This window comes from Trichinella spiralis (genome assembly GCF_000181795.1).
Source record: "Trichinella spiralis strain ISS 195 chromosome Unknown Scfld4, whole genome shotgun sequence".
NCBI classification, from domain to species: domain Eukaryota; kingdom Metazoa; phylum Nematoda; class Enoplea; order Trichinellida; family Trichinellidae; genus Trichinella; species Trichinella spiralis.
In genome coordinates, this window is record NW_003526943.1 from 4541322 (window position 1) to 4552000 (window position 10679).

Below are 10679 nucleotides of genomic sequence, written 5' to 3' on the forward strand. Positions count from 1 at the left end.
GAAATGAATTTTTCAAACTTATTCAGTTATTCCGAAAAATTCAGCTTTTTAATGTGGTTTAATGGAATTAATTATTAATGATTTCCATTGAAATCTACTTCAAAATTAATGATATTTTCTAAATTTAAAAAGTATTTTATACTAATCATGAAATATTTGTGTTTATTTGTAGATAAAGAAAGACACAAAATATTTTCAGCTTTTCTTTTTTCTGTATAAGATGATTTTATTTTCAATTATTTCTTGCTAAATAATCGTCAAATTTCTTATATTTTAATATAAAATTAGCAAAATGCAAAAAATTATATTATGACATATAATTCAATTTCAAAAATAATTTTCAATTTTTGAGATAGCATTTGAATGAATCCCTTTTTACATTTTATTGAGCATAATTTACAAAATAATTGAGCTGTAGTTCTTTCTCAATCTCTGAATTATGTTTCAATGATGTATTCAAAATGGAAATTCTCTTGAAGTGTTTTTTCTTGTTTTTTCCACTATATTTTCCATTTTTTAAATTTATTGTAAATTTAAATTAAATTACTGTAAAGGACTTTGTAAATACGATTAATATTAATAGAACTTTATTTAAGAGAGATGAATGAATCATTTTACAGAATCTTGTATGCAACAACTTTCATTGTAAATAATGAATGTGAAAATGCCGTTCGTTTTGTGAATGAAAATTGTTTGTATATTTTTACACTAAAAGTATAATTGTGATGGTAAATTATGATGTAAAATTAAAAAAGAGACACACACACACACATATATATACATATGTGCATTACTTTTCAGGTATTTTATAGAAGACATTTCTAAGTAAGAGATATTCAATGATCATCAACGATGAGCAAACTCACAAAAAATTGTGAAGCTATAGAAAAAAACAAAACTGTATTATCAGTTATGATACAAGATTGCAAAGGTACTTATGAATTATGTGACAATACTTGTTATTACAATTCTTACGTGCAAAGCTTGAACGCTCTTTGGCCACAGCAGTTTGCCTATCCAATTTATGGTGTTGTTTTTCCAATTCTTCTTTTTCTGACCATTGTTTCCAATGTATTTATTGTTATTATATTGTCAAGAAAGCATATGGCTTCCTCAACAAATCGCTGCCTGCTCTACATGGCTATAGCAGATCTGTTTGTTGGCATTGTTCCGTTTCCGTTTACTTTTTTTTACTTCAGCTTACGGAATTTTGAAAACGAGCAAACTGAGCTGAAATCTTGGTGGTGCTATATGGCTCATTATTTGATGGATGCGCTACCGCCGATTGCTCACAATATTGCCATCTGGTTGACAGTGTTACTAGCATTTCAGCGGTATATTTTTATCTGCAATCCATTCCTGGCGAAACGATTATGCACTTTGAAAAGGGTCGAACTTGCTTCGGCTTGTATACTTGTAATTTCACTTCTTTTTGGCACTTTAAAACTGTACGATGTGGAAATATCAGTATTTCATGGTGTCCACGTCGATTTTGGATACACTCGCCTTTGTATGTTCCAGGCATCTGCTGTTCTGTCCTTTTTTGGAGAAAATGCTCTGTACAGTTCATATTTTTGGATAAGGGCTACAGTTTATGTATTTATACCAAGTGTGATGTTGATCATTTTCAATGCGCTTCTTATGCGGGAAGTTAATGTGGCAAAGCAGAGACGGAAACGATTAGCCATTCGACGAGGATCTAACGAAACAAAATCACTTTCTGAAAATTATGATATAAATTTGATGTTGGTCATCGTCGTCACTCTTTTTTTAGTGGTCAATCTTCCACAAGGAATTTATTTTGTCCTTGTTTGCATCAATCAATCTTTCGACCTTAACCTTTCCTTGTTCGAAAGTGAATATTTAAATTTATTTCTAATGATTGACAATATGCTTATTATTGCCACATATCCATTGAATTTTGCAATTTATTGCAGTATGAGTTCAAAATTTCGAGAAACTTTTAAAACTATGATATACGGGATGCTACATCTAAAAGAATCGACTTGCCCTAATCAAACTGTTGGGATAGATAAGCCTCTACTTTATTCGTCCCGCTCAGAAAAAACAAAATCCACAGCGATTCCATAATACTGTTTTTGCTTTTATTAAAAATAATTAAATATAATTGCAGTCTGTGAAACTGAATGCTTGAATAACATGTATGAAAAAGATAAATTATAAATAACAAGAAAAGTATGATTTATCATCAATAATAAATTACGGTGCAATAATTAATGATTGCATTATATTAAAGTAGTGCCAAATTAATTCAACAAAAATTATTCATAACGTTAGTTGACAAAAATTGCAATTATAATGTCCAGCAATCCATTGCATTAAGACACTTTATAATGAGAATTTTGTAATATGTATCTTTTTATATTTTGAAGATTTATTCTAGATTTTTTATGTTCATAAACAGTGAAAAAGTATTTTATAAAATAATTTTTTTTCAAGAAGAAAATAAAAAGTATTCCTTGACATACATAAATAAAAGTTTAAAATTTAAAACACGTCAGAAGTTGACTTATTTTCATCATTATAAAAAGCATTTTGTAGTAAAAATATGATTAAGCCTTGTTCATATCCTGCATGACAGAACATTTTAGTCTAGCATATTTATAAATATTAACTTCTTTTCTATAATATTTATGCAAAGTAATAAATAATTTAATAATTTAAATCAGTGGTCATTGACATTTTTTCCTCATGCATCTTTTTTACTGTTTGTCAGAACGTCATTACCTCTCCCCCCCTCTTGCAGACTGTTTGACTCCAAATAATGCAAATATAATATTAAAAATATATGTATATTGTTACAGGTACTCAATTATTTTCATAGCGGAGTTTGCCATTTCAATAGACAAAATTCCCAACAGAATGCCAGGGTATTGTAATTCATTCCATTCTGAGTTTACAAATCTGAAGACAGAATTCCTCCTCCCCTCCCCCTCCTCCCCAGTTGAGAATTCCTGATTTATATTTAGTGTAAATGAATTTTGTAAGCTGTAAGTGTAATTGTGAATGAAAAGCGTAATTGTAAGCTTAAAGTTACAAATGTGGATGTATTTTTAGAAATAAGTTTAATTTTCATAACAGAATGCATTTTAATGACGTCTTTTAATATTCTAAATTCAACACCATTTATTAAATAAAATAAAATTTTAGTGGCATTTCTCTTTCAATGTTATTATTATTTGAAATATCTCAATTATTATGCAAAATAGTAGTAGCTTTGCACATTTAACAACTCGGGAGTATAATAATTCTTTTTATTCTTAATATTTTATCGCATTATCGACTAATGCATTCTTGCCTATTTTATCACAATGATTTGTTTTTTTTTAATTTTTTAGTGCTTTTATAAACAAGATTATTGTTCAATTTCAAGCTTCAACAAACACTGCATTCATCTATTTTTATTATCACAATTTTGATTTTTAATGATTATCCATTAATAAGTTTTTATTGTTTTTGAAGCAACTAATAAAGCACTCTTGTTTTCAGTCAGTAAAAAGTGAGCATCAAATATTTTATGACGCATATGAAAACTGAAAGATGAAGTTTTTTATGATTTTTTGATTTCAACGTAGTTTTCATTCTTAATCAATTTTATTTCAATAAAATTCAAAACAAAGTAACTGATGTGATGTATCAATTTGGCAGGAAATTTTTTGAAACTATACTGACAGTATACTCTTACTATTGGTTGAAACTTTTACCATAAAATGATAAAATACTGCACAAGTAATGGGTAATAAAAATTGAAAATTATAATGCCATGCTTAACAAATAGTCAGCTTTGATCATAACAATAATAGATGATGAAATCTTTAAAAATTTTATTTCAATAAGAAGTATATTTATCCAGACTGCATTGATCAATTTGCAAATTTTCTAATGTATAAAGTTATAAAAAATGAATATTACTTCTTTTGCAGTGAAAGATTTATCAGTCTGATAACGTGTCAAGATTTTGAAAAGATTTGTCTAATTTGTCCATACAATTTCCATCAGAATCTCTTTGGCTGCGTTGAGAATGACGCCACTTCATCCGGCGATTTTGAAACCATATTTTCACCTGAAACATATGATTACTTTACGTTAACTTTTATTAAGCAACTGTATCACACACATACTTGGGCATCGTTTAATCCAAGATCCAATGCCAGTTGCCTTCTATCTGGTTTGCTGATGTATTTGTGCCTTTGAAAACGATCTTCCAGTTGTTTTCTCTGGTTGTCAGAAAATACTGATCTGCGAAAATAAGACTTTCTGGCTCCTTCTTTCATTTCAATTACTGGACAGGAAAAATATGAACTTGGATGGTGATATTCTGAAATAATGATCATCCCAGCATTGCTAAATTATGAATTTTAATTACCTCTATTCCATGCTAAAAATAAACATTTAACTTGGAACTGAAATTATTCTTTTAAAAATAATAATATTTGTTTACCATTAAGCAGAGAAGGGTGATATGGAGCAAACGACGAGGTCAAAAATGTTGGCTGAGGCTTTTCAGCTGATAAGTTTGGATACGAATTTATAAATCCTCCATATAATTGGCTGCTACCTCAAAATAATGTAAAACATAAATAAATCAAAAAAAGATTAGTTATTATTTAAAATTACATAAATTATCTTACATCTTCACTGAATGTTATATACATACGTGCATATACAAAAAATAAAAAGCTGAATATACACAGAAGCTTACTTGCTATTTTCGAAGTACTGCTGTCGTCAAAATTTAATATATTTTTTATGCTAAATTTAAGTGAATCGCATTTGGAATGTTCGTGGCTGCATTGACTTAATGCATTGGTTTCAATTTTTTGCTTGCTTGAAGTTTGGCAGGTTGTTCCATGAGATACATTTAGTGATATTTTGCTGTTACTGTTGCTGTTGTTCAAAGCAATTTTTGAACCATTTGTTCGGCGTTTTTCTTCTTCATTCGACATTGTAGTAATTTGTAGTGTACGTCTAAATGAATAAATATATAAATGAGTGTATATATATATATATATATTCAAAATAAAGAAGAAAACATATAACACTGTTAAATGCTTATATGAAAATAAAAAAGCAACTTAAGAAGTAAACGAATTAAAACTTATGATAGCCATTAAAGAATTCAAGTTGAACGGAAAGTTATTTTCTATTCTGATGAAGATAATATGCGTAAATAATTTTATAAAAATTACTACTTGTTATTCACATTCGTCAATATTCTTCTGTGATAAACTAATGGGGATAAGGTATGTAATAAGTGAAAGCTTCAAAGAAGTAAAAATCGAAATTATAAAGAAGAATGACTTTATTGATGTGATAACCAATGGATAAGTACATAGTGAATTGTTGCAAATTTGTAAATTAGGAACGCCAGAAAAATTCTAATATCTTATTATAAAAGAATTAAAATTGCCGAAAGTAATTCTTTTTAAAGCTGTATTAGGCTTTTGAAAAATTATTCAACTTGCCATTTCAGATTTTGCACAACATTTACCTGAAATGGAATGCCAGGCCAAACATTCTGTTTAAAAGAAGCATCAAGAAAATTACCATTACATTGTTTGTCGTTTCATTTCAATTATTTCAGTAAATGATTTATCATTTATTCCATTGTAACGTGTTAGTGATCAGATGAGATAAAATAAGCATCCCTGTTATATTTTCTAGTTACTGATTATTAAGACTGTACAACTATATCTGATACAAAAGTATATTTTAAGATTCATTTGTACTTACATCCAAGTACAGTTTTAAATGATTATGAAACAATACAGACAACCATATTAGAGTTGTTTTATAAGAAGATGGTGATTAAATTTCATTTTTATATTCTTTTTCAATTTTCCAGAATTTGTCATCCAAATTTGCTCTCATTATTATGCTACATGTAGAATCTTTCTTAATTAAGCTAGATGCGCCATTCACCACAGGCATTGTTATAATAATTACATATCAAATCCTTATTATAAGATAATTACGCTTTGTAAATTGATTAAGTAAAAAATGTTCAAATCTTGCCATGATCAGTAAAATTTATTTGAAATAAAAATTTCCACTTTATACACGATATATTTCAATTTACTTGTTTGAAGTGGTTATGTCACAGAAGTTTAAAATTAATTACATTCTGCTTTATGCAAATCGAAAAATGTACTAATTAGTTATTTTTAAATAATAAAGATTATTTCAGATTTTGAAACTGAACAAAAAATATTAAGTAAAACGTATCAAGCAAAAAGGAATGCATTTTTGCCAAGTAGTTGAAATAAAAAAAGAAAAAGAAAAGTAGCTGTAAAGAAGGAAGTCCGCTAGAGTTCAGTTAGCTAGACTACAACAGCTGTACTATTTATATTTGCAACAAATATCGATTTCAGTCAACCTTTATTATGTATATCATTGTGATGAATTTTTACTTTTTGCATATAAAGTAATTCATTTCAGTCCTACAAAAGTCAGATGAACATTTTTTCCATTGTAACATTTCAACTTCAAAAGAAATAGAAACAAATAATTTCATTTATTGAATATTATATTACCTGTAGCTGAAATGATAAAATAAATTTTATTATGCAGAATTTACGTCGAACTGACATTCTACTGAAAAACAAGAAGTAAATATTTTCAATTTTCAAATTTGATTTTTATTCAATTTATGCACTTGATTAAAAATAACAAGTCGTTTACTCTAATTGCTGTCATAATTATTTTTATGTAATCCACATGAAATATTAATTTCATCATCTATATTTCCATGTAAATTTACATCAGTCATTGTCATTTTTTAATAGTGAATTTTAAGGAAAGTTGTTGTTTTGCAAAAATTTATAAAAATTGCATTTAAATTAAAATAAAATTTCTTAAAATTATACTCTTTTGTTTATAATTATTTCAAAAAACAAATTATTTATTTATTTTTAAATCAAATATTTGGCTAAATTTTTATTTTTTTTAATAAAAACATTTTTTTTGAATAACAATTTTTTACGAAAGTCAAGTTTTGCAAAATATAATTTATTTTGATCCATTTATTTGTTTGAACAATTTGATTAAATTTTTTAATGTACTTAATAATAATTAATATATTAATTGAAGATATATAGCATCAAAAAAGAATAATACTAATAATAATGAAACAGCTACAGTTGATCCATGAAAGTCTGAAATGGTTTCAAAATGTAACTGAACCAGTGCTGAAAATTTATAGGGAAGGATTAAATGATCTTTAAATATACAGTGAATATTGGCTTGCAACAGGTAAATATTTTTTTATCATAATTAATTGACTTATTGAATTGCCTGAATAACAATTAACTTCTAATGTTTTTGTTTGATTAGGCATAAGATTGAAATAATTTATCATATTATTGCATTAAAAAATGCAATTATTGACAATTACACTGAATTGAATGAAAAAATGCTTTGAAATTTTTAAATTATTATTTTCATACTTTGAGTAGGCATTTTTTAAAAAATGCTTCTATCTTTATGAAATTCACCACCATCAATTGCAAGTTGAGCAATAGCAGGAAAAAGAGACAGCAACGTGAAAGGGTAGACTGTTCATAAAAGCTGTTATCTTTTAATAAAAAAGCATAAATATTATATTAAAAAATAAAGAATCGGATTAAATGTTACTAAATAGAGCAATTTTGCAGTTGCAACAGGTAATTATGAATAAAATTTTTTAATAATTTATCTTATTTTATAAATTCACAAAGTTTAAGATTTGCTTTCTACAAAAACGTTGAAAGATGAGGCAAATGTAAAAGGCAAAATAAAATTATTTTACGAATTATTCACTTCTATAAAAATTCAGTCTTTTAGAAAATAGGCCAAATAAAGAAAAGGATAATTGTCATAATGTAACAAATGCCAAAAATCTACAAAAATCTGTAATATACAAATAAATTCCTCCCAACAACAATATATTTCAAATTTGTTATTTAAGCAAACTCAGCATCTAGTAAATATGAATGGCGATATCTTTAAAATAATTTTATTTATTTGAAAATGGCAAAAAAAGATTTATAAAATATTGTTAGAATTCATAAATTAGAATGCCTTGAAAGAAACTGTTATCACCTCAACTGTGAGCATGATTAGCAGTAATTGCATAATAATAATAATGATGATGATTACAGTAGGCAAAACTATTTCATTCAGTTATGGTGAGCACTAGGATATATGAAAATAGGAAATAAAGTGCAGCAAAATAAAGAAGTAATAATTAAGCTAAATTTACTCATCTTGCTGATAACAGTAAATTGCATTCAAATAATGAACCCACCAACAGTTGGTAATTGCTTTTAAAACTTTTCTTCATAAAAATTAATTTTACACGTTTAATTTTAAGCTATTATTATTATTTTTTGGTTTAAAAAAGAACTCTTTGTTAGAAAGCAAAAAATGCTTACCCCTTGAATATTGCAGTAATGAAATGTTTAAGCATACCTAAAGAACCAAACAGTAAATTTTAATTTTATTTCAAAAATTTATTAAAATACTTTCTCAGTTTTATTATTCATGACATCTGTTATTTGTTTAGCATTAATGCAAAGTATGTGTTTATTTTTCATGTGAAATTTAATGGTCCAACTTTCAATTTTAATGATTGCTGGTATTCACCTATTTGGCATAAAATTACAAATGAAATAAAGGCATGTAAAAAACATTATGTATGCATATGATATGGTTATTCATGATTTATTTAATATGAAAAAAATAAACAAAAATGTTATATAAATTTAAAAAATAAAAATGTATAAAAGTATTATGTACAATTTTGTGGAGAGAGAAAGTTAAGCTATTAGTGTTAATATTAGTTAGCGTTAAGTATAATTTGCCAGTATTGGATATGACTGTTAAAAGTGATGTTATCATATTTCAGTATGCTTTAAAATGCAGTTCATGTGCAACACAAATCGATCGTTATTATTTCCTTCACAATGAAAATGGAAATTTTATTCCCATGTCATTTCGTCCTATGTGTATTATTGAGCATTTTGATGCAATCAGAATGCACTGATTACTTTTCATACAATAAATGCAAAGTTTCTTTGTTTATACTGACAGTTATTGTTTTTTCCATAAAATAAAAAAAGGCAAATGTATAGACTGATAGGTACATAATCTTGAGTTCATAAAAAGCTGAAATTTTGTAATTAATAATAAAGTAAAAAGCATTTCGTTTCATTATGTTGTTATAGTAAAGTGATGATAAATAAATAGGACTCAAATGGGAGGTGTGAAAACGGATCGTCTCATACTTTATATTTTGTCATAATTTTAAAAATTTATCATTTTAGTTTTGAATTAATTAAAATAATAACTTCATGCTATTTGCTGCATTTTGAAATAAAAATAAAAGTACATTTCATTCAACGGATCATATTTTATCTACTGTATTAACTTTTTGTGTTTCCATCAGAAATACTTTTGCAAATGAACATTTATCTTGCTATTGATTATTCAGAAGAAGCCTAAATATTTCTTTCAGGATTTAATTTAATATTTTTATTATATGTTTTTGCCAAACCACTGCAAAAGATTCTTCTCATAACAATTTATTTCTTAACAATGGAATTATCAATGTCATGCTAGAGATGTTGAAATGAAAAGCAAATCTTCTTCATAGCATTAGACGATATCATCATTCTGTATCATTTTTGCATAATTCATTTATTAAAAGGATAATGAAAATTTTAGGAAAAAATTCAACCGAATCAATAATATGCATTGCTGTAAGCTTCTTTCGTAGATTCTTACATTATCAGCTTAGTTAGTTCCCAGCTGTTATGCAATGAATTGTTAAATGCAATTGAAAAATAGGTGCATTATAAATAAATTTTGCATAAGTTTAATTTAGAATTAAAAGTTTAATTTAGTTGAAACAACATTCTGCTTGTTTAAAATAAATACGAAAATAGTGATAAATTGCAAATTGCACACATTTTATAGAGATTAAAGATGTGAATAAGAAGAATATGAGATAAAAATAAATTTAAGCAAAAACAACTTCTAATGCAGTTAAAGTTGATTACGTTACAGAATTACAATACGTCACAAATAAATGGCCATGAAAATATGAACAGTCGAGTTGATGATATTTAAGGAAAAACTTTCAAACTTTCAATCATTTTATTTGAAATTAAATTAAATTAAATTATACTTATTTTGATCAACAATTAAATTCTTACCAAGTGACATAGCTACAAAAAGAAGACAAGGATTTGATTGCCCATGGATAGGGTGAATTGTATGTTTGTTAGATTGTAAAATGCTAAAGAATAGCTTTTGCTTCATTAATTGACTTCAGCTTTCTAGAAATATAAGCAGAACCATGCGAAGTAGAAATCTCCGCTTTAGGCTTATTCAAACAGGTTCCTAATTGCCAACGATGCATTAAACATATAAGTGAAATTGTGATGTGTTAAGTAAATGACACAACTGTTAAAATGCACGACTGTTTTCATTTAAATCAACACTACAAGCATGACAGTGTTCATGTTTCCAAATTGTCATGCAATAATAGAAAAGCCGACAGTCAAACAGTTGATGCGGGGAATTTCTACATGTTTTCAACAAAAATCAATCTATTGAGCAATGTAAATTTGCAATTCGAGTTGTAAAATATGAAAGTGCAAATACAATTTACCAGCTTT

At 26.7% G+C, this 10679-nt stretch overlaps 3 protein-coding genes across 3 annotated transcripts; 2 read left to right on the top strand and 1 right to left on the bottom strand.

The window, feature by feature from the left end:
* The first annotated feature begins 912 nt into the window (after positions 1-912).
* Positions 913-2155, top strand: Tsp_01145 (conserved hypothetical protein). Its single transcript, XM_003376891.1, has 3 exons — positions 913-1154; positions 1200-1776; positions 2135-2155. The coding sequence occupies exons 1-3, from the start codon at positions 913-915 to the stop codon at positions 2153-2155; spliced, it is 840 nt and encodes a 279-aa protein (XP_003376939.1).
* Positions 2156-3955: 1800 nt separating this feature from the next.
* Positions 3956-7479, bottom strand: Tsp_01144 (homeobox protein DBX1). Its single transcript, XM_003376892.1, is given in 11 exon segments — positions 3956-4084; positions 4143-4339; positions 4388-4399; positions 4419-4424; positions 4463-4579; positions 4820-4989; positions 5323-5399; positions 5513-5539; positions 6555-6560; positions 6599-6615; positions 7467-7479. 11 exon segments carry the CDS (start codon positions 7477-7479, stop codon positions 3956-3958), a joined length of 771 nt encoding a protein of 256 aa, XP_003376940.1.
* Positions 7480-8295: 816 nt separating this feature from the next.
* On the top strand, positions 8296-10128 carry Tsp_01143 (hypothetical protein). The gene is made up of 5 exons (XM_003376893.1): positions 8296-8314; positions 8531-8575; positions 8841-8945; positions 9724-9758; positions 10024-10128. The coding sequence occupies exons 1-5, from the start codon at positions 8296-8298 to the stop codon at positions 10126-10128; spliced, it is 309 nt and encodes a 102-aa protein (XP_003376941.1).
* The last annotated feature ends 551 nt before the right edge of the window (positions 10129-10679 follow it).

Excerpts from the sequence above, each read along its gene's own strand:
- Tsp_01144 (XM_003376892.1), bottom strand. Across the intron at positions 4,990-5,322 it reads TTGGTTATCACATCAATAAA|ACGTACACTACAAATTACTA; the intron begins GTCATTCTTCTT and ends TTATTCATTTAG. Across the intron at positions 4,085-4,142 it reads TTGGATTAAACGATGCCCAA|GTGAAAATATGGTTTCAAAA; the intron begins GTATGTGTGTGA and ends CATATGTTTCAG.
- Tsp_01143 (XM_003376893.1), top strand. Across the intron at positions 8,946-9,723 it reads ATGTGCAACACAAATCGATC|GAAAAAATTCAACCGAATCA; the intron begins GTTATTATTTCC and ends TGAAAATTTTAG. Across the intron at positions 9,759-10,023 it reads AATCAATAATATGCATTGCT|CAAAAACAACTTCTAATGCA; the intron begins GTAAGCTTCTTT and ends AATAAATTTAAG.
- Tsp_01145 (XM_003376891.1), top strand. The coding sequence starts at position 913 with ATGATACAAGATTGCAAAGGTACTTATGAATTATGTGACAATACTTGT. Across the intron at positions 1,155-1,199 it reads TACATGGCTATAGCAGATCT|CTTACGGAATTTTGAAAACG; the intron begins GTTTGTTGGCAT and ends TTTTTACTTCAG. Across the intron at positions 1,777-2,134 it reads TCGTCACTCTTTTTTTAGTG|TCTGTGAAACTGAATGCTTG; the intron begins GTCAATCTTCCA and ends ATATAATTGCAG.